The following is a 27,645-nucleotide window of genomic DNA, read 5'->3' as shown; positions in this document are numbered from 1 at the left end:
GCTATCCCATTAAATCATTTGGAAGCAATAAAATGTATAGGATACTTAAGGAATCAGACCTGCTCCACCAGCGGGGATTATCACAGTCTTATTTCCAAATGTCTGCCGTGCAACCTGCTCAACTTTTCCTGCATGGGAGCGGGATACAATAATCCTCGGAGTTTTCTCATTGTAGGAGGAACGAGCTTTTACATTTGACCCACCATCCACCATTGCCCAGGCTACAAAAGAAACACAAATTCTGCTAAGATTTACAAAAAACAATGTCTGTTAAGTGTAAAGATAAAAGGATACTTCTCCAAGAAAATGGAATTGATGCCTCTGACAATGTCCCTCCCTACTGTAAAAGGGAAAGTTAGGGCTGACAGAAGGGTGCATGCCCACATATGCACACAAGCGGAAGACAAAGAGAAACCACCTCCACACACACATAGACTTTTGTGCATATGGCGTTATTCCATGCCTGACTATTCTTGTGTGATACATAAAAAAAAAAAAAAACAAAACCAAAAAACCAGAGGGAAAAATCCCAAGCAGTAATATTTAGATCTTGCAACTGGAAAGCCACCGAAGTCAAAACGATGGCTCCGAGTCAGAAATAGATTCAGTATTTCCTCAAACAACCTTTTTATAAGAACAAAAAGCCCCATACCTTTCAAAGAAGATAGCAAAAGTGTTATTGTTTTGTTCAGAAGGATATGAATGTTAAGAAAGGTAATAGTTTAGGAGGATACTAATGCTAAGAAAAAACATTCGATGTGTGTTTCGGTGGATTGGATTTAGAATACACAACCTCCCACTTGTTTCATCATGAGGTTCAAGGCCCAGCTTAGTAGGCGGCATCCCCCAAGCATTAATTTGACATTTACTTAGCAGACTAACCAGCAATTTCATCTCAGTAGAGGGCCAGATTGTATGGCAACAGACCGAGTTATGTGTAATAACAATGCCGACTGCCCCTTATTGCTTTGTATTTGTGTGGTGGTATTAGGAACAATCCTACTCACAAAATATTGGTATTTTCAGACTGTGAAATGAATACTCTTCACATAGAACAACAGAATTCATTGGATCTCATCTGATGCCATGTCCGAACTTTTCACACTTTGCTATTATTAAAGGAGATAAATTATCTAATTTAGAGTGCCAAAAACCCCATTTCTTCAGATAGATGTTGATACTTAGAAAAAGATGTTCCAAAAACCCCCAAGATTCTTAACGCCTGTGGGAATATAGCACATACTTAAATGACTGGAAATTAAGTTCATATTTAAAGACAGTAAAATATTTAACACAAAACACTGAGCATTCAGTAGGCAAAAAAAAGAGAACAAAAAACCACATGTATTCAGTCTTAGTTTGTGCCAGAGCTACTGCATAATTTCACAACTCTAGAGGTCAGTATTGCCTAAGGGAAAATGAGAACAGAAATTCTTGTTTCAAATATATAGTATGTAAAACATGAATACTAAAACTACTTTGAAGCTTTCAGAAGTGCATACATGTTGCCAAACCTGCAGCCATCCTCACTGATACCTAAAGCATTAATTAGTGAAGGGTTTTGGCATTAAAAACATATCAAATAATCACTAAGGTTATGCTAGACAGTCTTGCCTGTTACATATAAACAGTTACCATTAAAATCTTTAATCAATCTTTGTTATTCACACTGAATAAACATCAGCTTCTGGGTATAATATCACAGACCCAAGCTGTTCTGAATGAGCAAGGGCTGAAGACTAACAGCATGCATAAGACTGGTCAGCATGAGTAGGTTTCATTTTCTTTGGTTTACTATAAGCACTCCAACTGAAGCCATCTTAATTCTTAAACATATTTTCAGTTAGTTTGTTTTAAATGCATCATTTTTATGTTAAACAAGGGCAGCATTTTCCTTCACAGTTTTATAGCACAAAACACATCTGCAGCTCTAATTCTGAGGTCTGCAGCAGCGCTCTTTTGCCCCAGGTACTATTTTCTCATTTATACCTACAGGTGTTCTCTCAAACATTAAATTTTAATTAACACTATGCCTGAAGAGGCTGGAAATATGTGAAGAAATATATGAAGGTACCTGTATATGCTGAGAACGGCTTGTGTATCACTCCTATTACTGGTTTACCATTTACAGCCACACAAACCATTGTCGTGACATACTGTCGAAGATCCTCTGTGGGCAAAATGAGAAAGTGAGCAAGTTTACAGCCAGATGCCAAGAACACAAAAAGAAAGCAGACCTGACTTTACAGAAATGTTGTTCTTTGAACACTAGTCTACATTTTGCCTCCTACATTTATGTAACTTTGTTGTATCTTCAAATAACCTTGCAGTTTTCAAACAACTTTAAAGACCTTTCAGTTTTCCAGCAAGTTTTCCTGTTCAGCAGATGTAACCTATACTCCTGCCAGATCTACTGCTAACAGCTGTGTCTTATGCAGCATGTATTTTCATGGAAATCTGTGCCCCTATATTCTCCCTTCTCTGTCCCACTTCCTATCCTCTATTGGTTCAAAGCTGATAAATGAAATACCAAAAAACCTTCACTGGAAAAGGCAATTGTATCAAGGGAACGTTCACAAATAATCCCCATTTTTCTTTTGTTCCACAGTACTTATCAGCAAGAATTTTAGTTGGATTACCTTGAACTGCTTATGTGACATCTTAAAACATTTGAAAAATGGGAAGATTGAATTATGCATGCTTTTTTTTTTTTTTTTTTTTACGAACTCTTAATTTTTTTTATATCAAGTTGAATATTTACTATTATTCCATTTAAATAAACAAAAAATATTCTGAGATATTTAGTGTTGCCAGAGTAATAACTGAAAGAAATGTGTAATTCCAGAAGAATCTGTAAGTGACAGTTACTGTTTATTTTAGCAAATACTTAGTAGCAAGGAATATCAAAGTAATTTCAGAGTTGAAATATACAGAAGTAAACGCTGCAGTTTGATAACTACAGATTTCATTATGCAATTTGTTCAATTAAATCACACGAGCTTTGACATAACACACTTTAATAAGAGATGCCATTTTAAATACTTACTATTTTGTCTCCAGTATAAAAGGCAGACATCAGAATTACACACATGATTTGTCAACAAGAATCAGCTACCTGTGTATTCTTGTGTAGCATCTAAGGGATCGATCCAGACAGTAACACTTTCTGCTGGAACCTCTTTAGGCTGTATTTTTTGTTTTATGTCTTCAGGAATACTGCGATCCCAAGAGACTGTCTCCTGATCAGCTGTATCAACATGTTCTTCAGAGTTTATCTATGATAAGACAACAAAAGTAGTTGTATTAACTTATCAGATACAGTAACTGTAGCACTCAGGGAAAATTACAGGTTTGCTCACATCTTCTCTTTCTCCCTTCACATCCAGCTAAAAGTGCATGAATTAGTCATTCTTCAGCAACTCACAAGCTATTACCATCATGCAACAAGCAATGAAAAATCACAACCCAGAATTTTACGGTGAACCTCACCACAGCTGGACACTGTTTCTTTGGCTGCAGTTCTTTCTACTGAACATTCTCACAGTATGAACTGCTTTTTTTAAAAAAATCAAAAGTTAAGCGCAGTTGCTTCGAAGACTACAAGCAGAACATTTGACTTTGGAGAATCACAGAGTATACAGATACAGTAGGGTTCTAACATTCTATTTATACAGATCAGTAGATGCAGATAATGTACAGATATTTTATCAGCAAATATTGTGCAGATTGTGGTATGACTTGGGGAGTAGGAATCCTAGTATATATTCCTGCTTCTGGCACTGAGTTACAACTAGTAATTTAAGAAGCTCATGTGTAATCATTACACAACTGTCAGATGAATGTTATTTTATAAACAATAACATTCCATATCCGTCTTTAGGGTAGGTTGAGGTAAGGACCTAAGAAACCCATGGAGAACATTTATAAACAGCAAAGGTCACATTTAAGCTTATTGCCACTTGCTGGCTAACTTAATGAATTTTATTCTGGACCATGTTTCATTTTAGTGTGCCAAACGGGGTTTGGTCCAGTAGCAGAGCACACAGTCCCAATCTGTTGAACAGAAGAACATTCTTCAAAACCCAATACAATGTCATTGTGACTGCAGTAGCAAGATATTTCTGGATCACAAGAGATGCAGTTATCACAAAACACCACACTTAATGATCTCTCATGACACAAAACATCATATAACCTGTCAGGAAGAATTACTGGGGAAATATGGACCAATCCATCTTAACCCATCTTTACCAGCTTACTACCAACACAAAAATGGTTTATAGGAGAGCTGTAATGCAACTGGACATAAGCAGTGCTAACAGGAATGTAGACAAATTCATCCTGTTTACTTTTAGCACTGCAATTACATGAGGAGACTAGAGGGGTCACAGGTCAGCAGGAGAGCACCTGAAGAACAGCTCAAAGGAACTGCAGCCAACAAGTCAGCTGCATCAGGGGCCCAACTGAAATGTCTTTATGCAAATACATGTAGTATGGGGAATAAACAAGAGGAGGTAGACCCATAGGCACACTTTCAGGGTTATGATCTTACTGACATCACAGAGACATGCTGGGATGACTCCTATGACTGGAGCGTTGGAGCGGAAGGATACCGGCTCTTTAGGAAGGACAGGCAGGGCAGACGAGGAGGGAGTGTTGCTCTCTATGTCAGTGACCAGCTGGAGTGTGCAGAGCTCTGCCTGGGGATGGATAAAGAGCTGACAGCGAGCTTATGGGTCAGGATTAAAGGGAGGGCAGGGACAGGAGACATTATAGTGGGGAGTCTGCTACAGGCCACCCAACTTTCCTACAGTAAGAGTGAGAGGATGAGGCCCTCTATAGACAGGTAAGTGCAGCCTCATATTCACAAGCCCTGGTTGTCATGGGAAACTTCAACCACCCTGGTATCTGTTGGAGAGACAGCACTGCAGGGCATAAGCAATCCTGGAGATTCCTGGAATACAGTGATGATAGCTTCCTTCTCCAAGTGATGGAGGAGCCAGTGAGAAGTGCTGTGTTGGCCCTTGTTCTCACCAACAAGAAGGGGCTGGTGGGGAGTGTGAAGCTCAAGGGCAGCCTTGGCTTCAGTGAACATCATATGGTAGAGTTCAAGAACCTTAAGATGGCAAGGGCACACGGCAAGCTTGCTACCCTGGACTTTAGGAAAGCAGACTTTGGCCTCTTCAGGGATCTGCTTGGTAGAGTAACATGGGATAAAGCCCTGGAGGCAAGAGAGGCCCAAGAAAACTGGTTAATATTCAAGGATCACTTTCTCCAAGCTCAGAAGTGATGGAAGAAGTCAGGTAAGACCACCAGGAGGCCTCCATGGATGAACAAGGTGCTCCTGGACAAGCTCAAATGTAAAAAGGAAGCTTACAGAGGGTGGAAGCAGGGACAGGTAGCCTGGGAGTAGTACAGAGAAGTTGTTCAAGCAGCCAGGGATCACATTAGGAAAGCTAAAGCCTAGATAGAATTAAATCTGGCCAGGGACGTCAAGAGCAACAAAAAAAAGCTTTTACAGGTACGTTGGTGACTAGGACTAGAGAAGACTAGGGAAAATGACGGTTCTCTCCAGACGGAAAACTGAGACTTGGTCACCTGGGATATGGAGAAGGCTGAGGTACTCAATGACTCCTTTGCCTCAGTCTTCACCAGCCACACCATCCAAGTCGCAGAAGGCAAAGGCAGAGACTGGGAGAATAAACTGCCCACTGTAGGAAAAGATCAGGTTTGAGACCATCTAAGGAACGTGAAGGTGCACAAGTCTACGGGACCTGATCAGATGCATCCATGGGTTCTGAGGGAACTAGCAGATTAAGTGGCTAAGCCACTATCCTTCATATTTGAAAAGTCATGGCAGTCTGGTGAAGTTCCCATTGACTGGAAAAAGGGAAACATAACCCCCATTTTTTAAAAGGGTAATAAAGACGACCCAGGGAACTACAGGCAGTCAGTCTCCCCTCCATGCCCAGCAAGATCATGGAGTAGATCCTCCCGGAAACTATCCCAGAGCACATGGAAAATAAGGAGAAGATTGGTGACAGCCAACATGGCTCCACTAAGGGCAAATTGTGCCTGACAAATTTGGTAGCCTTCTACGACAGGGTTACAGCGCTGGTGGATAAGGGAAAAGTAACTGATATCACCTACCTGGACTTGTGCAAAGCATTTGACGTTGTCCTGCACAACATCCTCGTCTCTAAATTTGATAGACATGGATTTGATGGATGGACCGCTCAGTGGATAAGGAACTGGCTGGATGGTCGCACTCAAAGTTGCGGTCAATGGCTCAACATCCAGCTGGAGACCGGTGATCAGTGATGTTCCTCAGGGATCAGTGTTGGGACCAGCACTGTTAACATCTTTGTCGGTGACTTGGACAGTGGGATTGAGTACACCCTCAGCAATTTTGCAGATGGCACCAAGTTGCATGGTGTGGTTGACAGGCTGAAGGAAAGGGATGCCATCCAGAGGGACCTGGACAGGCATAAGAAGTGGGCTCATACAAGCCTTATGAAATTCAATATAGTCAAGTGCAAGATCCAGCACATGGGTTGAGGCAATACCATGCACAAATACAGGCTGGGTGAAGAGTCAATTGAGAGAAGCCCTGCAGAGGACGATTTGGATAGTGGATGGAAAACTGACTATGAGCCAGCAATATACACTCACAGCCCAGAAAGCCAACTGTATCCTGGGCCGCATCAAGAGAGTGTGGCCAGCAGGTCAAGGGAGGTGATTCTCCCCCTCTACTCTGCTCTCATGAGACCCCACCTGGAGTGCTGTGTCCAGCTCTGGGGCCCTCAACATAAGAAGGACATGGACCTGCTCCAGCAGGTCCAGAGGAGGCCACAAAGATGATCAGGAGGCTAGAGCAACTCTCCTGTGAGGACAGGCTGAGAGAGTTGGGGTTGTTCAGCCTGGAGAATAGAAGGCTCCAGGGAGACCTTATAGCAGCTTCCCAGTACCTAAAGGGGGCCTACAGGAAAGATGGGGAGGGACTCTACCACAGAGTGTAGTGATAGGACAAGGAATAATGGTTTTACACTGAAAGAGAGTAGATTTAGATTAGCCAGAAGGAAGAAATTCTTTTCTGTGAGGCTGGTGAGGCACTGGAACGGGTTGCCCAGAGAGGCTGTGGATGCCCCCTGCCTGGAAGTGTTCAAGATCAGCTTGTATGCGGCTTTGATTAATCTGACTTAGTGGAAAATGTCCTTGCCCACAGCAGTGGAGTTGAAGTGAACTGATCTTTAAGGTCTCTTCCAACCCAAACCATTCTATGACAGTATTTCTATGTTCCTACTGCCAATAAAAAGGAAATCATTGCCTTTCAAGCTTCAGCCTGTGTACACCCTTCAGAAATGCATCACTCCACTAATGACTCAGTAGGATGATGATGCTATGGCTTAGATGTGTAGGTTACATGTCTGAAGTTGAGTGTTATACCAATCTGGACTTTTAGGACATTTCAGAATATAAGGAACACAAGCATTTTTTTTTCTTAGTAAGTTTAGAATTATGTTAGAGGAAGCCACTTTTAAAGGCATGCCAAACTGACTAGTTCTGATGTCCAGTCAAGGCAAAATAGTAGGCGCACATGAGATGCAATGTGTCTACAACCTAGAACTACCGCTTTATCTTTACTTGTTACAGTTGATGTTGAGACTGCTAGCTCAGATTCAGATTTCTGACCGCTAGAGTAGATAAATCCCCTCTGACTAAAAGAACTTATTACAGATGTTGTAGGGAAGTGACATTGAAAATAAAGAAATGATCAGACTGTGTTTGAATGTTACAGACTTTGTATCAGCAGAATATTTATGTAACTCACATCATGACAAGAAAAGACATCACACGTGTCAACTGTAACAGATTATTAGCAAAAGGTTAAGGGCCATCTCCAAGAGAACTCAAAAAGAGAAAGCAAGCAGAACTGCAGCAACTACAGCCATACATCATAGCTGTCTTCTCACGTAAAACCAGTATGTATTTGAAGCATTGTATGCCAAACACAAAGTCCTTGAAGTTGCCGTGACATTTACAAATTAAACATCTGTCACTGCATAATAAACCTGATGATTCGGTTTTCCCCTAGGGAAAACAGCCCTGCAAAGTCAAGATGACTAGTCCCACAGACTTGGCAGCCTCAACACAGCCCCTGGGCAGTTTAATTTTCACTACAGCATATTATGCACCACCATAAAAAAACATTTCCTCAACAGAAGGGAGAGGCCTCTAAAAAGTTGAAGGGTTGGAAACAATCTTCAAAAGGATGAACATCTTGTTAAACCTGTTGTTACAGTAATAAGACTGTAACCTATTGTTTTCAGAGAAAGACCTCCTACTAGTTCAAATTTTGTAGTGGTGGCCATGACACTGCAGCATTTATAATGCTTGTGAGGAGTCTCTCTCAACAGCCATGATTAGTCTGCCAGAAAAAAAAAAAGCAAAAAGGAGAAAAAAGGGTAAACGAAGGAAGGTAAATGGAAAAAAAGAAAAAAGAAAAAAAAGCAGTGAGGTTGCAGAGCCATCTGGAGAAAACAAAAAGAAAAAAATCAACTAGGTTACTAGTTCTTCCATTCATATGACCATTTACTCTGTAGTCTTGGCTGAATATTCCACAAGTTATAGTTCACGTAGAAATTCATAGCTGTTCCACAGCATGCAGTTATTAAATTTATTTATTGTTAGGAAGCTATATTATAGGTTTTGCAAGACATGCTTGCCTAAGAGAGGATCACCAAACCTTAACACTGGGAACCTTCCCTGCCTGCCCCCCCTCCCCCCCCCCCATTTTAATTTTTTTTTAAAATGCATCAGAATATACCCAGAAAATATGCCTTTTTGTTAACACGATGCTGCCTTGCTACTTGTCATTCTCACATGCTGGAAGCCTGCAGAGGCCATGACCTTACATTTCAAGCTCTTCTGAAGCAATATGGATATGTAGTTGACTGCATTCCCAAATTTTCACTCAGAAATTAGGAGTAGCTATGGTAGAAAGACAATCACAATGCCAAATGTTTCAAACAGAAATTTTTCCAGCAAGACACTCTGAGTCAATTAAACTGCTATGTTAGTATAAATAATAATAAAGTTTGCATACTTGCTATCATGTAGAGAGCTTTACCTACTCGTAAGAATCAGATTTAGATAGCAACCCATCATGCAAGATCTTGAGACAGCAAGCAGAAGACAGAAATGAATAGCTATTTGGGGTTAGCCACCTGAGAGCCATAAGCTGCAAAAGCCCATCTCAAGAAGTTCTGTAAGCTGCCCACTGACATGGAGCTTAACTACATTTCAGCAATCTTCCCCAGTTACACGTGAAGGTAAAGACCTTCTTACAAAGAACAACTGCATCAAACAGAGATTTAATAAAATATATGTGAAGTGGTGAATGCTCTACTGCTGAAATATCAACAAAAAAATTATTTCATAAATAAGGCAGTCCAGCTGCATCTCACCAGCACAGTTTCCTCAAAACAAGTTTGTGATGTGCAGGAATTATGTAATGGACGAGGGATGCTGCTCATGGGAGTCAGCAGCAGAGATCCAATGGCAACACCAGGATCAGACCACAGCGTGTCTTCCTAAACACCCAGGTAACCCCAGCTTTCAGAAACCCCTTGCACAGAAAACATTCTCCTCTGGCATGATGGTGATTGGAAAGATCTGCTCAGGGACATGAGAAGCAACTCAGGAGAGTACTACAAACCCATGTGGATAAATGCAGTGCTCTAAACAAAGAGCCAACAGTCTCAACCACATAAAGACTTCAGGGAACCTCACAGTGGCTCTCTGTCCTATGTTGGGCTAATCCCTACCAGCACTTCATGATGTCTGTGTGGCAGCTCATCACCCAACAAACCTACTTGAATATCAGCTAGCTGTCTGTGGCAAGGTGAACAAACTCAGGCATTTTCCTGGTTTGAAAGAGTACGACACAGCTGTAGTTTTGCCTCTGAATTCACCCATTAAAGATAAATTAAACTGAAAAAATACATGCTAAAAAAGTTAAATAGAAGTTTCTGTTCAAATACATGATTTTTTTTTTTTTTTTTTTAAGTAAACATCAGTACATGAAAATGCAATGCTTTTCTTAGAAAGTGTTTTAAGGTATTATTTATTACTCCCTCTCTTTCTCCATATCCTTATTCATTCCAATACTCATTTTGTATTTTAATATGGAAATAATCCAATATCTTGAAAAAAGATGAGGTAGCACAGCTCTTTATTCCTGAGAACATCAGTATCCCCATCTGACAATTAAGTCCTCTAAAATCCAAAGCTCAGTGTCATTTTATTAGAATAGAAAACAAAACAAGAACAACACAAATACTATCACATACGTATTATAAAGAAGAAATATTAATTAAGCTACTCAAGGAAAAAAAAAACCAAACAAATCCCCAAGTTTAGGTAACAAAAGATAATATTTGTTAGTCAGAATCTAAAAGTATTCCATGTATTACATTTCAAAAACAGAGACTGGAACAGGTTGCCCAGAGAGATGGTAGATGCCCCATCCCTGGAAAAGTTCAAGGTCAGTCTGGATGGGGCTCTGAGCAACCTGATCTAGTTGAAGATGGCCCTGCTCAATACAAGGGGGCTTCACTAGATGAACTTTAGAGGTACCTTCCAACAGAAATTATTCCATGATTCTATGATTCAATGGATAAGTCTATTGATTTGAATGGGAGCATAAAAATTAAAAGCCTGGAGGCCCAGACAAAATGGCATATACAGGGGAATGTTAGTAAAACATTAATAGATGTTTGATTTTGTTCTGTTTTGTTAGGGCACTAACTCTGAATGACACATGCAGCCACTTCACCAGTGATTACGTAATGTAAACACTATGCACAGCCAAGATGCAAACTTAACTTCACCATTTGTATTCATGTGACAGGAGACTGAGGAAAGGAGTGGAGGGACAGAAGTAAGTAAATAGAAACATTTACAAACAAAAACCCAACAATTATTCTGAAACCTTCTTACTGGCTGAGAGACGTCCCCTGCAGACAGTGGAAGATAATTTATAACTATAGGCACCCTCTGGACTAATGTCAAGAGCAGCCAGTAAGAGGATGCCTACAACTACACACCCTGAAAGGCATATTGTCCTTCTAGGTGGCTGCATAGGACTGTATTTGATTTGTTGTTATTTGATAACATTGTCACAACTTGGGAGAACAGTTTAACCAGTAGCCTTTGGGTTTTCCCCCGGTTTTGGGCCAAGCCTCACACTGCGCCCCTCCAACCACTGCTGTTGCACTGCTCTGAAGAGCGACATGCCCTTATGCCCACTACATTACAAGTCAGACTATTTTACCTCCATTTGCTCAGATTCTCTCTGTTTTTTCCTTCAAACGTATCAGAGGCAGAAACTGTCTCATCTTCTCATGGTATCTATACACACACAAACTGTGTGAAGGAATCAGATGCCAAAACCTCTGAATATAAACACCCACTCAACAAGTCAGGGCGTATAAATATGCACAAGAGAGCGCTCTCCAGGAGAGCAAGATGCGGTCAAAGCAGCATTTCCAATAACCAAGAGAAGTATCTAACTTATCCCGCTTAGGAAACAGGGCTCCAGAATCTGCTACAGAAGGAAGGACTTGCATTCACACGAAGACTTAGCTCACCTTCAGGACGACTCATGATCCGTCCCTTTCAATTTCTGAATCTGAGGGCAGCAAGTAGCAGTTTTCACTATAAACAAAAGTTGCTTCCTGAAAGCTTATGTTACTTGACACTGAAAAGAATGCAAACAATTTGAACAGTAGCCTTCCCAACATAGTGAAAAATTCTAGTTTTATTCAATACACTGATATTTTTAAACCAGCTGCTTCCTTTTTAAAGGATTCTTTTCCTCCTTAGATTACCACACATATTAGAAAGGGAAAAATGAGCTTTTACAGGTGATCTTCATGCCTTTCAAAAAGGTTCCTTTTGCTAGGGTCCGCTTTACAGAGTTTGAGCGGGATAGGTTTTATTACGAAAGGAGAGGACCTTGATGAATCACATTGTTCTCTAAATAAATAGCTTGTTAAAAGGTAATAAAGTTTAATAAAAATATAAAGTATATTTGTATATAAATGGGTAAGGTACAAAAATATTCTAAGATATAATAAAAGGGATAAAACCCATTGGTCTCACATTTTCATTCATCTGAAATGAAAACAGCAAATACTTCTATAACAGATAAAGATAAAGGTAAAGGAGACATGCATTTTTCAAGGCACAGCACTCCAGACAGAAGTTCTCCTCTACCATCAACTATATGTCCATTTATTTTAACAACAAAAGGTATACACTCCATGCAGGAGCAAGATGACAGGATGTGCAAAGAAGAATATGGACAAGCCTAAATGTCAAAAAGCTCAATTAGTGCTTAGCACAACTTGTTACCTGGCTTTGGTCATTAAGCCAGCAGGAAGCAGAAAAAAACAAACAGGTTTACATAAATTGTAAACTGTATCAAATGACAACTCTGCTTCTACTGGCTTATGATAAACAGAAGCTGGTGAAAACAACAAAAATGCAACAGAAGGAATCAGCATGGATCACAGAATTCAGTTTCCACCAGTGATCTGTACAAACAACTAGAATTTAAAACCAGTAAAAGCCACTCGATCATTATCTCACACAAGTTGTTTCAGTAGATGGCAAAATAATCCATTACAGTTCTACAGAGATGCAAGTCTAGCAAAGATAAAGGAATGACTAGCTTGTAATGAGATTTGTAACACTACTTCTCATTTTAAGAAAACATCCAAATAAAGCCAGATTAGAAATCTACCAATACAATAAAGAACACCAAGAAAACTTTTTCTGTTTGTGAGCAGCTATACTACCAAGAAACTCAAATCTCCAGATGATAAGATGACAGATTAAACATCCCCCATATACACACAAAGCAAATTAACTACTTGTAATTACCTCTGCAAAGATAATCGCAGAATTCATTACCATAAAGTTACGGCTTTAATTTCATGTCACATAGAGAGAACCAACAGAATCTGTTGTCGTGGTTTGAGCCCAGTAGGCAACTGAACACCTCACTGCAGCTTGCTCCCCTCTTCCCCCTCAGGAATGTGAAGGAGAAAATACAAAAAAAAAAAAAAATCAAGATAAGGACAGGGAGGGATGACTCATCCATTCTGGTCACAGGCAAAATACAGACTCAGAACATCAGTTTAATTCAAACACTAACAACAACATGTAGCAAACAAGAGTAAGCCAGTGAGACGTATTAACGGATCTTAAAAACACCTCCCCTCACCCCCATCTTCTTCCCAGGCTCAGCACAGAGGGCAGGGAGTTGGGGTTACAGTCAGTCCTGCTTCTTCTTCCTCCTCAGAGGGAGGACTCCTTACACTCTTCCCCTGATCCAGCATAGTATCCCTCTCACAGAAGACAGTCCTCCACAAACTTTCTCTGATTTGTCCTTCCCATGGCATACATCCTTTCCGAGATGCTCCAGAGTGGATCCCTCACCCACACTGCAGTCCTCCCAGCACTGAACTACACCAGCAGGGGCTTCTTCCCTCAGAGTCCTGGCCTCCTTCAGGTGCAGTCACCTGCTCTGGCATGGAGTCCTCTACAGGCTGCAGGTGGGCATCTGCTCCACCATGGACCTTCATGGGCTGCAGGGGGATAACCTGCGCTCTCACCCCAGGCTGCAGGGGAGTCTCCGCTCCAGCGCACCTCCCACTCTTCCTTCTCTTACACTGACCTCAGTGTTCTTATAAGTGTCCTCCTCACAGGTTCCTCTTCTTAAATACATTATCACACTGTCAATAATTGGCTCAGCCTTGGGCAGAGACGTATCTGACTGGGAGCCAGGGAAGCTTGAAGAAGCTTCTCACAGGGGCCACTGCTGTAGCCCTCCTCCCCCACTACCAAAACCCCCACCACACACACAAATCCAGCAAAGTCATCTAGTACCAATTAAAACAGATGTCAAGAGATGCATCTCCAGTCAACACCTGTTACTGAGATTTCTGATTACCGTTTATACTTCCAGCTTTACTTAGAAACCTATAGGCAGTTGCTAAGATCATCCGGGTCAGAAGAACATCCATTTTGCTAAAAACTCTAAAACCTGAGGATGCCATTCTCGCAACATGAAGAGACAAACAAATTACTGAACTTATTCAACAAAGCACTGAAATCCTTCTGAAGTTTAAGTAGCACTTTGGTTTTTAAACCTACTTCTTTAACATACCTATCTTTCACAAAGAATTGGTAACAGATGCAGAGCTTTCCATCTCAGATGAAATTCTACTTTTCTAAGTACGATAGTCAGCACTGTGCTCGGAAGCCTGTAAACAGCAGGTTTAAACCTAGGAAGTACTTCAGGTATCTTGATAAAAAAAGGAGTGCTTGGAGACTAATCTTCAAACAGTGGGATTAATTTAGAAGAAAATTTCATTAAAAGTAAAACTGCCATGTTCTTAAATTTCCATTTCAAACACTGATGCCTGACTACAGCATTTTCATGTACAACCTTGAAATGAGGTATTTATCATCTGTCTTAACTCGGAAGAAGAAGAACGTTCAGATTCAGGGAAGTTGCAAGACCATGCCCCAGTTCTGGCTGGGGTAGTTTCTTTACAGTAGCTAGTACGGGGGTACGTTTTGGACCTGTGCTGGAAACAGCGTTGATGGCACAAGGATGTTTTAGTCACTGCTGAGCAGTGCTCACACAGAGTCAAGGCCTTTTCTGCTTCTCACACCACCCCCACCAGTGAGTAGACTGGGAGCAAACAAGAAGTTGTGAGGGGACACAGCTAGGACAGTTGACCCCAACCGACCAAATGAAGTGTTTCTAGCCAGACTCTAACTGAATTTGGAAACACCATTTCCCCAGTGCCCTCTTCTCCCAACAGCAGGGCTGGCTCAAGCATCTCCTTAATCCCCTCACCTGATTCCCATCACAGTCCTTCTTATTGCACCACTGTGCTAGCACAAGGAATAAATGGGGCTGCATGGAGAACCAACCATAAATGCAGTGAAGTAACACAGAAAACATAAATAAATTTTTAAAAATGAAAAACAGCAGATTCTGCATCAGAGCTGTTCTCAGCATGACAAAGAGAGAAGGAAAACACCACATCGGTAGCATAGGAGCAGTAAATACCTCAAGCCTGTAACCACAGTTGATGACTTTTTCAAGAGAAACCACTGCACATATTTTAGCATTAAATGTATTTTAAAATAATCAACTGCACAAACATACTTCATAGAAGATGCGTGCAAATATTGATTGCTGGATGTTGAGTGTGATCAAACAACACTGGGTAATACCTGAGTTAGAAATAACTGACTTGCCCCTTCCTCCCTCATCTTTCTCACACCTATTTCTGAGGCATATAACAACAATACTCAACACCACGCAATCTACTACAGATTTTGATCTGCTCCTCTTCAGTCTTACCTAACCTAGCTGTGAGAAGTCTTGAACTGATGCAAATGCATCTATTTATATCAAATAGGGCAGGTGATGTAAGCAGTGGAGTTCCTCTTCCTCTGTAGAGATGATAGCTTTATTTAAAGGACAAGGGAAAACACTTTCTATGTTGGTTTTTTTTCCTCTTACTTTCCTCAGATTTTGGAAGCTTTTTTATAAGTCGCAACTGTCAGGCTTGTAAAACTCTTTCCAGATTTATTTCAGCTTCTGCAAATGAGAAGCCTAACTCTTCCATCTTCTCTTAATAATCACACCTTAAGAGATCTGCTTCAGATGGACTGTTTGCATGCTTCCCCTTATTATGTCCAGCAGTACAATAAAGGGAATTCAAGACTGCTCACTGACTTAAGCTTATTTCAGTCAAATGACTTCTCCCCCTGGTTATTTTTAAACGTTGGAAAGCCATAGCTATTCTTAGAGGATAATTAATGTATCATTTCCTTTGCATTATAAGCATATTTTGGCACCCAGGTTTTGTGCTGGTATTTTTTTCTTGGCTGCAGCATTTGGCACCAATTTAAATGTTGAGGTACCCCTGTTAGGCTCAAGGACTCCACAATGCAAGTAAATCAGCGTTTCACCTAAATTTACTCTTTGAGTTCTTTCAGTTTTTCTTTGACAGCTTTTGTTAGCAGCATCTTTAGCAAGAAGAGGAGCTTTACTCAAATTCAGCAGTGTTTTTTATGCTGGAGCATCACTCTGTATACCTGTAGCCTTATCCCTGTGTAAAGTACAATGCTGCTTACAAGATGCAGTTTTATACTACCTCACATGAAAGGTGTCTCAGGAAATCCTCTATAATCCTCACAGTCACACCAAAACTGCAGCAGGTCTGTTCTATGAAACAGTAGCAGTTTTAGATGGTTTGTGCTGAAGGTACACATGAAGGAGTTGCAGATTTCTGAGAAGTGTATAGTGCCACATGTATATAGTAAAACAAAGTTTTTATTTTGGTTTGGACAACTGTTTATGAATACATCTTCATCACTGTATAGACTTTAAGAGACAGCATATCAGTATATATAACAGTATTATGTATCAGTATATACAGCTTAGTGGATGTTTTTTAAAGCCCGCATGAGATAAGCTGTTATTATCCAGCTCATGTATTCAGAATACTAAATATCCCAGAGCTGATCTGTCAGATTGATTTACTCTAGATCGGCTGAAAGATTTGTCAGACTCTTCCTAGACATAGTCAATGCTCAAGCTCAGTCAATCTAAGAGGAAAAGAGAGATCGAAAGAGAGCAAGACACATATGCCTGATGTTTTACAGTTCCACAGATGTACATGCACTTTTTTGTCTTCATACTGTGTTTGAGAACACATCTGCACTTTATAAAGTACCATCTATTTTTAAAAACTAGCAGCACAAGTCAACTGTAAGGGAAATAAAAAGGAGTACCAAAGTTTTTAAAAGATGTTCAAAGTTAACACCCTCTGAGAGAAAGACACACAAGCCAGACTGTCACCGCTATGAATCCCAGGCACTGGAGCAGAGTTTACACACTTGACCACAGACATGGAACAGGCAATGCTGTTCACCGAGCTCTGCAAGTCCAAACCAAACCCCCAGCCTTCTCTGAAAGCACGGAGAACCGTTATATCTAAACTAATGAAGACACTCTATTTGTAGAGGGGGAGAAAGTGTACTGGTTTCAGGCTGTGATACAGGTATGCTGTAATGCCAAGCTCTGTGAGGCCACTGAATAGCAGAAGAGAATAGGGGACAATACTTTTTCTTCCTTTGACGTAAGGCCTGTGAAGGTGGCTTGCCATTGACAGACAATCCAGCAATCTTCAGAACACAGCCTTCATAATCCTTCTGTAGAGGAAGATTAATCAAGTACCCAATTTATTTCAAATACTGAAGAATTTCCTTTAGATTTACTATTCAATGGGTTCTCTTCAACACTTCTTTTTTTTAAAAAAAAAAAAAACAAAAACACAAACCAAAACATAAAACCACACATCACCCCGAGGAACTTCCAAAACAACCACTGAGAACATACTGGGTAGTAACTAAACGACACTACTTTTTCTCTCACCCCGTCCTGGAAAAGCATGCAATACCACCTCCAAAAATCAAACAGGGTTTTCTGTCTGTTTGAAATGACTGTAAAGAGCTAAGGCATTTAACAGCAGGAGGCTGAAGAGAAGTTCCCATTTACTAAAGTGAAAATGGAAAAAAAGCCAACAAAATGCAAAAAAGGTGCAACCTGAAGTGTTAGACCCAGATTTTTGAAGCAAATAAGAGCAGGGAGGGGTGTATGCCTCAAAGTAAATTAATTTTTCCCACGTAGGCAGTGATCAACAGCGTGATACAGCTGTTAGCTTAAGTGCTGTCCCAAAGTCACAAGGGCTAAAACCTCAGATATTGTGACACCGTGTTCCTAAACCTCAAATTCTCAATCCCTTCTCTCCGTTCCTGGCTCTCCCTATAACTTAGGGCAGGACAACTGTCAGGAAGGATAGTTAAGAAAATAACAGCACTGCTAATCTCAGCGCCGTAAACGTACGCAGAATTAATGCCATCAAGTCACCTTTATCCTTAATCAGAGAGCACATAATCCACAGCGGTTAGACTCGGTGTTTTTCCCCCCTCGCGTCCATATTATTTCCAACGCCTTGTTTGACCCCGCATGGCTTCGCCGGCCCGCGACCCCAACCCCTTCCCCTGCAACCCACGGCAGCGAGTACGAGGCGGCACCGCCACAAGATCAGCATGAGGGGAAGGAAAAATGCAAAACGGGGGCAGCACTTCCCCTCGGCGGTTACAAAACGGCGGGGCGACACGTGTCTCCCCGCGAACGGCCGAGCCCTCGGGGCTCCTCAGACGGCCGGTAACCGGCACCCGAGGCCTGGAGCTTCCCGCCGGGGTGAGGGGTTGTCCCGGCCCCGGCCCCCCGCCTGAGGGGCGGGGACCCGGCACCCACCTGCACGGCGGGGAAGGCGCCCTTCAGCAGGTAGAACATCCTGCGGTTGGAGAGGAGGTCGCCGCTCGTCAGCTGCTCCTCGGCCCCCTCCCGCGTCTTCCCCTTCGCCTTGGCGTTGAGGACGTTGCCCTCGCGGACCCGCTTCACCTCCTCCCCGCCCCTGACGGCGGCCAGGACGGACACGGCCAGCAGCTCCCGCAGGTCCACGGCGCCGGCGGGCGCGGAGCCGCGGGGGGTCTCGGGCCCGCCGGCCGCCGGCTCGCTCAGCATGAAGAAGGCGAAGCGCCCGGCCAGGAAGCCGGAGTAGAGGTGGTAGAGGACGCCCAGCCCCAGCAGGCAGAACACGGCCATGCCGAGCGGCGAGAGGCGGATCCCCATAGGGGCCATGGCCGCGGGGCAGGGCGGAGCGGGGCGGGCGGCGGTGCCGGGCGCTCACCACAGCCCCATGGCGCCGCCGGGGCGCTCCGCTTCCTCGGCTGTGGCAGTGGCGGCGGGGCCGGGCCGGCTCCACGCTCCCCGGCGGGCAGCAGCGCCGTCTGTATCCGGGTCAGGCGGAGGCGGGGCCCGCCGCTCGCACTGAGCATGTGCCGCCGCCCCCCCTCCCCGGCGGGTCCGGCGCGGCGGGCAGCGCGGCATCTCCTGCTGCGGCGGCGGCGGCGGCGCCTACCGTGGGCATCTCTGAGCGCCCTCGCGCTCCTGGAGCGGGTGCTTTGGGGCGGTTTTTTGGTTCCTCTCCTTCCACGCCGCGGGGCCGATGGAGCTGCCCGCGCCTGGCAGCGCCCGCTGCCGCAGGGTGTGTGGCGGGAGCCGGAGGGCGCCGGGCAGGAGCTTTCTCTTGGAAATGGCCGTTTGCATAATGCGCCGCTTAATTTCTGAAGATGTGCCGCTAGCGGTGCTGAGCGTCAGTGCCGAGCCTCATCCCTTTCGCGTACTGGTTAGGGAGCTTTGGGACCTTGTGCTGCAGGAAAGGGGCTCGAGGTTAAGAAATCCTTTCATTCGGTAAAATGAAATAAATCCAACCGTTTTCTCAGCCAAGGGATGTGCTAAAGGTCTACCTGTCTTAATTTATACTTTTTCTTTGCACCTCAGTTGGTTTGGGGGAGTGTGAAACTGCAGGGTGGACATCTGGGGTGGAGATAGGAACAGACCCGATTTTTTTTTTCCTGCTCTCTTTTTTAATTCTCTCTAGTACTTTTGAGTAAGTTATACCAAAACCAAAAGAATTATATTAATTCAGCATTGTTTGAATTAATTACATGTTCTTTTATTCAAACAGTATTCTGTTGATAGACAGAGTTTAAAAACAGACCCTTGGTAGTGACTCTGGGAAGAAGTAATTACTAGGGATCATGCAATTTATAACTATTTTCCTGGGATCTTATGGGTTGGGTTGTGGTTTTTGGTTTGTTTTGTGTTTTTTGTTGTTTTTTTTTTTTTTTTTTTCTAAGTGTTAAACTTGTGTAATCGAGAATGTGAAAACAAGGAAAGACCAAAATTAAGTTTGGCCTTGCAAGCTGAAGCTGTCATATCATCTCCTCTGCATTTCCATGTTAATGGCATCTTCAATTACATGTTTACATACCAAGTGTCCTGCAGGATCACACCCTCTCTGAAGTGTACGTGTCTGTGCAGGGACTGAAAGTGAAAGGTCTGTAGGAAGAGAAAGCATTCCATTTGAAATGAGATTCAAAAGAGTTGGATTTTACTCTTAGCTCTGCTGGGATTTAACTTTATATGCTATTAGGCAACAATTGGAATGTCCACCTTTTCCAGCTTCCCATTCTTTTTAAGGCACTTTTTTAATGTGTCCCCTTTTGAAAAGTGCTGGACAAAGTAATCAAAAGTTGTGCTGCCTGATGCTACCAGTAACAGTTTATGTGTGTGTACACACGGGAATTTTAAACTACTGGTAGAGGAAACTCAAGGAAGAAAATCTGCAACTTTCTGAACTGTTTTTTTACTTAATGGAAAGAAAGTAGCATACTAGGCTTTTTGTCCCACCGAAGTTTGCAAAGACCTTACAGAGGCTTAGGAAAAATTATGGATTTATTGCTTGCTGCTAACATTTCTATGCCTGCAGTAAATATAGACAGTAAATATTTAACAGTAACGTAAACTGTGAAGAGGATAGTGCACAGAGGGCTCTTTATTTCAGTGATAACTCTATGTACCATCTGTGCCAGGTTTCAGAATAAACAGTGTTTGTTGCTGAATGCTATCACATAACCAATAGACAACATGCTGGCATCTGTAACAATCTTATTCTTTAATGACCAACATAATTTTTAAAGATCTCAGCCTGGTACCTCCCATACTGTTTTCCCAAGATCCCAAGAACAGGTTCCTTGTGTTTATCCAGGGTGCTGTTGACTTCAGCTGTGCTCCAGAACACTACAGAGATCTTTCCAAAGTGCTCCAGGCAGATGGCATAAAGGGATTTTAGGCAAGGTTTTCTTTATGGCTTCAACCTGTAAACTGCGTTTCCAGAGATCATGATGTAGGCACAAAATAAAATAAACTTGGAAGAAAAAAATGTTGTTTCCATTCATTCTTAGCAAAAGAAGATTTATCCCTTTACATGAGGGGTGAGGTAAAAATCTAATGGAAATATTCCTTCTGAAAATATAAAATTATTCTTTTGGGCACTTTAACTAATTGTGGGCCAAATAATTTGATATGTTTGGAAAAAAATAGTTTTGCCCAAATAAAACCACATTGACAGGAAATTTACATACTGTTTTGCTAATTAGGGATACCAATTAAACTCAGACACCAGAGTGAAAAGAGCAGGTGTATTTTACTTAACTAAATAATGTAACAATAATACAGAAAACATACAGTAAAAAAAGAATAGTGCACTTAAACAAATAGGAAAATACAGGGTAATGCATCAAATCATTACTACCTGAGAGAGAGAATAGTGATTATGAAAAATACATCACCACTTGCATATGTTAGCATCATCCAGATCTGCAGTTGGTGGGGAGCCCCGGTTACAGTGAGGATTTGGAGAACCTTTCCCTGAAAGTGGGAAGTCCTACACGGTGCGTCCACCCATAGGTGAGGCTTCCAAAATTGCTGTGAGCCAGTCCAGCCTTATATACCTAAAAATCAACAAGCCAGAGTAGCTAGCACCTTTGTTTTAAGCGGAAATATATCTGGTTTCATTCTCATGTTAGATTCTCCCAGAGCCTGACCAGAACTCAGGGGAGAAACTAAGGGAGTTTCCCAGCTTATCTAATTGATTTATGAGCAAGGTCACACGCCAGGTCACAGGGCCAGACAGCTGTCTCTGTGACCCTGTTATCTCGCCTGTACACAAGGCAAGATAAGGATATATATATTCAAGATAAACATGTTTAGTACAATACCTACTAGTACAATGGTTATCATCTATAAAATATACAGGATTCATCTATAGGTCAACTCTGGCTTGGGCTGGTTGTCCAAGCCTTAGCACTTCACATCCGTCTCTAATAGTGAACTGATCCTTGACGGAGTGAAAAAAAGGTGCCCCAACCTAGATTGAAGCTGAAGATGCAAATCTGATGTTCCCATACATCCCTATTGGATCTGTGTCAGCTGTCATCTTAGGAGTCAGCTTTATGTTAAGGCAGCCTTGACCTTGAGGACCCAAACAACAGTCTGATGTGCTGAAAGTAATGTGCCCCTTTAGCTTCCCACAGAAACAGTCGCTGTGGAAGGGCTTGACAGAACTTCTCAAATGGGTTGCAGTGTGCTGGGAGTGTAATGCATTACTTTGTTAGGTTCATCTAGCAGAGGCTGTGCATGGCAGAGAGGCCATGCAATGTTGCTGTCTGACTCCCTCTCTGAACTTACAAGAGCAATGTTTGCGCTGTTCACTGCAACATTCAGAAGATGAGTGGTGGTGATCTTGGCAGAAGGGTTGTACTTTGAGTTCGGGAGGTTGACAGATGAAGTTAAGTAGGGAAAAGGCATTAACAGAGATTTCCTGAGCACCGGATGGGGATCCACGAGGAGGACACTGAGGAGGGCTGTGTAGGTACTGGTAACCTCTGACTGTTGCCAGGGAAGTCAGTGCTGGAGAGGAGAGAGACGTGGCCATACACAAGTCACCTGTTTGTGCTGTGGCTGTGTGAGGAGTATGCCAGAGCACAGGGAGTTTGGTGTCTCTGACTTGTAGAATCTGGGTCAAGAATGTATAAACTAAGTGAGATTCCATCCCTGTCCAGGCTAGCAGACTTTTGTGAACAGTACTTTACAGTGTAGTATATTGCCACAGCTGCTTTGCCAGTGTCAGTGCTGACTCGTGGAAAAGCAGGTGATGCGCACATCTTCCATAGCTCCAGCCATGCGAGCAGGTTAACAGGGTCTGTCAACAGCAACAGAAGTGCTGTGTTGCTGGTTGTTTCTCTGTGACTCCTGCCTAACCCTGATGGTTTATGAAGCCACTCACAGGCAACCTCCCTGAATGCTGGGCTTTTGTGTCTGCAGCTGCAGTGTGTCTGTGGAAAAGATGGGGAGTCCCTCAGGGTCAGAGCTGAGTTTGATCTGCAGTGCATGAAAAAGATCTGCTGTGTCTGTGCTTCTGAGAGGCCAAGAAAGAGCAGATGGCTGTCGGATGGGACCAAAGTACCTGAGGGGAACCTGCTGTCAAGTGCCAGCACCAGCTGCAGCCACTTCACTTGCGTGTCAGTGCTGGGAAGGTAGTCCATGAGGGAGGCCCATACTTCCTATTGAGTATAAAGTGGTTTGTAGTGTGGAGTAGCTTTCCCTTGCATGGAGCATTTGATTAGTGCAGTGTGTGTGTGTGTGTGTGTGTGTGTGTGTGTGTGTGTGTGTGTGTGTGTGTGTATGAAGAATTATGAATGGTTGTTTGGGGGTTTGTGCAATTAGTTTCTTCCCTCTTTCCTTTTCTTTTCTCCTTATATTTCCTGTTCGCCTGGTAATTTTGCTTGTAACGCCACCTCAGCCAATTTTGTTTGCAGCAGCGGTCCCAGTTATAGATAGCTCTTTTTTATATCCTGGCCAGCTCCGCAGGGCCCTGGGAGGGTTGTGCAGAGACATACTGAACTCAAGGATATTTTTTAAGGGCTTTATTTAAATTAGTATGTAAAATAAAAGAAGAATAATACAAGATGTGTGAAGCATGAAGGAGGACTAAACAGGGCAAAGAAAATGGATGAGTGTTTCTATTTTAGAGTGTACCCCAAACAGGGGTGGGCTAATGCTTTTTACTATCCACTCAGCCAGAGCATGAAGTGAGTGCTTAGAGGTTTTGCGCTGTAAAGCTCCCACTGTAGAGGCTGCATGTGTAGTGTAGAAGACAACAGTGAAGTAATAAGAGATGTACAGGACTCCATGGCTGCTGCAGAGCCCTGGTTAGATGACTTTTGGTATCTGTTCACCTTCCCAGACCAACTTGATGTTTATTTGTAAGAAATAAAAATTGTGTATTCATCACATGCCTTCCCATGGCTGCCATAGAACAACCCACCACTGGTAAGAGCATGAAAATCCACTTCTCCGTTTCTTCTCAGCACTACTGCAGTGCCTTCCCTGCCCTCACACTGCTGTGGATTCACCACCTGGAGTAATATGCATTCTTGAGGCAATTTTGGAACTCACTGAGAGAGGCAGGCTTTGTGAAATCTTGCTCAATTTTATCCAGCATGGTCTCCTGTAGAACAGACAGGCTATACCTTTACCTCTGTCTCTGGGCACCGGAGCTCAGTTTTTCATAGTTGGCAACAAAATGTCAACTAGCAGCACCCATGCCAAAGTGTATGTGGTACAGGTTAAGTGGAACAGTTGTTAAAAGCGTAGGACCAGCTGCAGTCTGGTGCATGGAGAAGACAACAGCCCTGGGCACTGATGAAGGTGGAGGTGTGGTGGTTGTGTTAGATCACTCTGTTGGTTAAATGCCTCAGGCCTGGCTGCATCTACAGAAGAGAAGAAGGGAAAATAACTATGTCAGGAAAGGTCCCACACAATGAATTTCTTATCTGGTCTTGATCCTGGATCTGTCTTGATGTCCTGTAGGAACTGAAGAGTCCCTAGGTACCTGTAGCCCAGCTTTTCTCAAAGGTTTTCTCCTCTTAGCAGTGTAGTCCTTGGCTACGGATGCTTCCTTTTCCTTCGTGGAGAAGAAATGGATCCAAATCCAAATCTGGGAAGGGGCCATAATCTGCAGTGCATGTGAGAATTATGTCTGTTACTCACCAGGATAGGATCCAGCTCCTGCAACTTGCAGCAGGTCACACTGCCAGAACTAGAGTTATCATGGGCATTCATGCTCCCTGGGTATGTGCTGTTCAGACCCTGTGTCCTGCATTGCTCCAGATCTGCTTAGCACTGATACCGAGATGTTCAGCCAGCAGCAATGCAGCAAAGCTCCTCACTGATTGCCAGGAGACATAGTTTTGACCTCCTGCCTGCTCGATCCCATGAGCATAGTGCACTGAGTTGCATCCTGGGAATGCTGCTTATGGCAAGTCTGGCTCTGTAATGGGGCTTGGTTCTGGCTTAGTGGCAATGCCAAGATTATTAAATGCAATACCTGTGATTCAGGAAAAGGCCTAAAGGAAAGCAGAAGAGCCCAGTCCAAGAGAGGGCATCCAAGGTGAACTGTCAGATGCGAAGTGTGACAAAGAGAGGGAGCTGACTATGGTGAAGCTCCAGACAGAGAGAACATAGTCCAAACCTGCGTTTGTGGAAGAGCAGCTGCAGCCAGGTCCCGTAAGCTCAGGAGTCAGGGAGTGGGAAGGGAATGAGAAGGCACCTTGTCACGTCCCGCTCCGATGAGGGGGACAAGTGACTCAGATTTGCAAATCCCCAGTTGGAGCGGACAACAAGTCTCCAAGTTCAAGCATTTATTAACTACCTACAATGTATTAATTGAACACATGATAATTGGCTAAGTACAGAGCAAGTTGTGGCGAGCAATATAATATGCTTTGCATTTCTTAATAGAAAAAGGAAAAGAGGGAGATAGAGGGAATGGGGGAATACAGATCACCAGTCGGGGTTCCTGCGCTGATCCTGCCGGCGAGGGTTCCAGGAGGCGGCCGTCTTCTTCGCTGGCATTCGTCTTCTTCATTTCACTGCTTTCTCCAGACGGTCGGGGTGGGGGGGGGGGGGGGTGGGGCAGGGAGAGGGGCAGAGAGAGAGAGAGAGAGTCCTTTCTTCTCCCCTTTGATTTATACACACTTTCCTTCGGTCTGTCCCCTAGGTCGACCCACATAGCTACGTATCCCATGTACAGGGAGGGGTAAGGTGTTTCATGGGATGATGTAGTTAGCATGATCATGACAGCCCTCGTTAGCATATTGAGGGGTGTCAACTTTAATATGCATTTCGTGGATAATGAAGCAAAGTTCGTTCACCGGACACATGGCCCTTGAAATTTGCCCAGGTGCCCCAGGGCAGAGCCGTCCTGTCTCCACAGGGCTCTCTCCCCCAGCTACATCGGGCAGCGTTATCAGCTTCGGCCTCCACAGCATGCACCCTGTGACTCAGAGTTTTGTCTTGCGAGTGTTTGAGGCATTTCTTCAATCAGCCTCAACTTTTGCTTTCCCAGGTTGTTTGTCTTAGTTTCTCACAGGCCTGGTTTCTCGTCTCTCACACACCTGACAAGACCTGCAAGGTGGTCTGGGGAGTTCTGATATAGGTACCTGCTGCTTGATCTGATACAAAACTGGTTTGCCAAAATGTTTGGAATAAATTTTAATGGACACGGTGCTTATGAATCAGATTAGTGCTCACCTGACTGAAAATTTTAACATGCTCCTTCACACCTTATGTCATCTTACAGGTACAGTCAAACCTGGTTTAGGATAATGGGAAAGGATAGAATTTTACTATCTTGATGAGTCATAGATTCTTTAATAGGCCAGTTAGGTACAGAGATTGACAGCTATTCTGCAAAAAAAATATTACATCTCCAAGGAAATGAAAGAGTCTGTAAGAACTGAAGTGTAGAAACATCTTCTGAATAAGTAAGAAATTAAGAAGTTTAGAGGGGAAAAGGCTGAATTTGTGTGGAACCCCTAGAGGATTAGAAGATCAAGATTTATTTGTAAAACTTATGTGATACATAAAAAGAGGCTCTGTAGATATAGCCTAAGCTGTATGGTATGCAGAAGACTGCAACCACAGGAAATATGAAGAGGGAGATTTTATTTTTATATTTAATCTTGGTGTAAAATGCTTAAGCACTTGTAGCTTGTTGGTTTTGGATGCTGTACAGAGAAATCCTTTTGTTTGGTTTGTAAACAGCTTGAGAGTTCAATGTGATTTTACTTGTAACTGAATGCCAAGGCTGTGGAGGATCTGAACCACAGTGCACTGGCATTTCAGCTTAGGAAATGCCCAGCACTCCAGCACAGGAGAAGTGCATTGAAGCTGTGCATAGCAGTCTGAGAAAGAGTTGTTGCAAAAATCAGGAAAAACAAAAAAGTCTGCTGGTGACAGTAAGGAAACTGCTCTGACAATGATAAAGCAGTGGGGAAGACACTGAACTTCATGAATATTAAGGAAGTTTGTGGCAGCTGTTAAGCACAACCCACATTTCGATCAAATAAATTACTTACCTTAGCATGGAGTAAAGTTTAGGGGTCCAAGATAAAAAGATTATTTTAAATGACCTGACAGTAATTTCTGGTCTTCAATGCAAACAAAATCTTCAAGTCTATGGAGTGAGTAAAAAGGCTATCAAATTAGAACAGCATTTACATATGAATTGGAAATATCCATTAGAGTGAAATACCCATTCCATTTAGAAAGGAATAGATGACTATATAAGTACAAGGCAGTGAAATATCATATTTCACAATTTTGTGGAGAGTCTTCTTTAAACGTCTATTTTATATCGCCTGAGAGGTTTAATTGCTGATGGATTCTAACAGAGTCTTCAAGAAAGGATTGTGGTGGTAAAATCCCTCAGCTAGGCAGAACTTCATTTTAACACTGCGCTGGTTTACAGAGGCACCTCTCAAAACTGTCACGTTTATTCACAGATTTCCTGTCCACCCAAAACAAGATAGCATATTCTCTTGCTTCCAGCACTTCAGAAAGCCTCAGAAATGACACTGAATACTATCAGTTGCTCAGAGTTCGGTGGCAATCGCAGCTGAAGGCCATTTTTTCTCCTCAGTTTCCACCCACAACTGCTCATTTCTGGCCGCGCACTCTTCTTCCCCCAGTTGTACCAGCACAGCTATTCATGGAGCTCTCCTGCAAACTGG

At 42.8% G+C, this 27,645-nt stretch overlaps 1 protein-coding gene across 1 annotated transcript in view; it reads right to left on the bottom strand.

Moving 5' to 3' along the window:
- BPNT2 (3'(2'), 5'-bisphosphate nucleotidase 2) overlaps nt 1-18,958 on the bottom strand; it is a 29,498-nt gene extending 10,540 nt beyond the window's left edge. Inside the window, exons 1-4 of the mRNA XM_074898934.1 lie at nt 18,419-18,958; nt 3,116-3,275; nt 2,075-2,170; nt 60-221 (exon numbers count right to left, since the gene is read on the bottom strand). Of these exons, the coding sequence (XP_074755035.1) occupies nt 60-221; nt 2,075-2,170; nt 3,116-3,275; nt 18,419-18,805 (805 nt within the window). The 5' untranslated portion in view covers nt 18,806-18,958. The remainder of the gene's footprint in view (nt 1-59; nt 222-2,074; nt 2,171-3,115; nt 3,276-18,418) is intronic.
- Nucleotides 18,959-27,645: the final 8,687 nt, after the last annotated feature.

The sequence above is a fragment of the Athene noctua genome, chromosome 2 (assembly GCF_965140245.1).
Source record: "Athene noctua chromosome 2, bAthNoc1.hap1.1, whole genome shotgun sequence".
NCBI classification, from domain to species: Eukaryota; Metazoa; Chordata; class Aves; order Strigiformes; family Strigidae; genus Athene; species Athene noctua.
The sequence above is the reverse complement of the archived record's forward strand: the minus strand, read 5'-3'. Positions and strand labels throughout refer to the sequence as shown.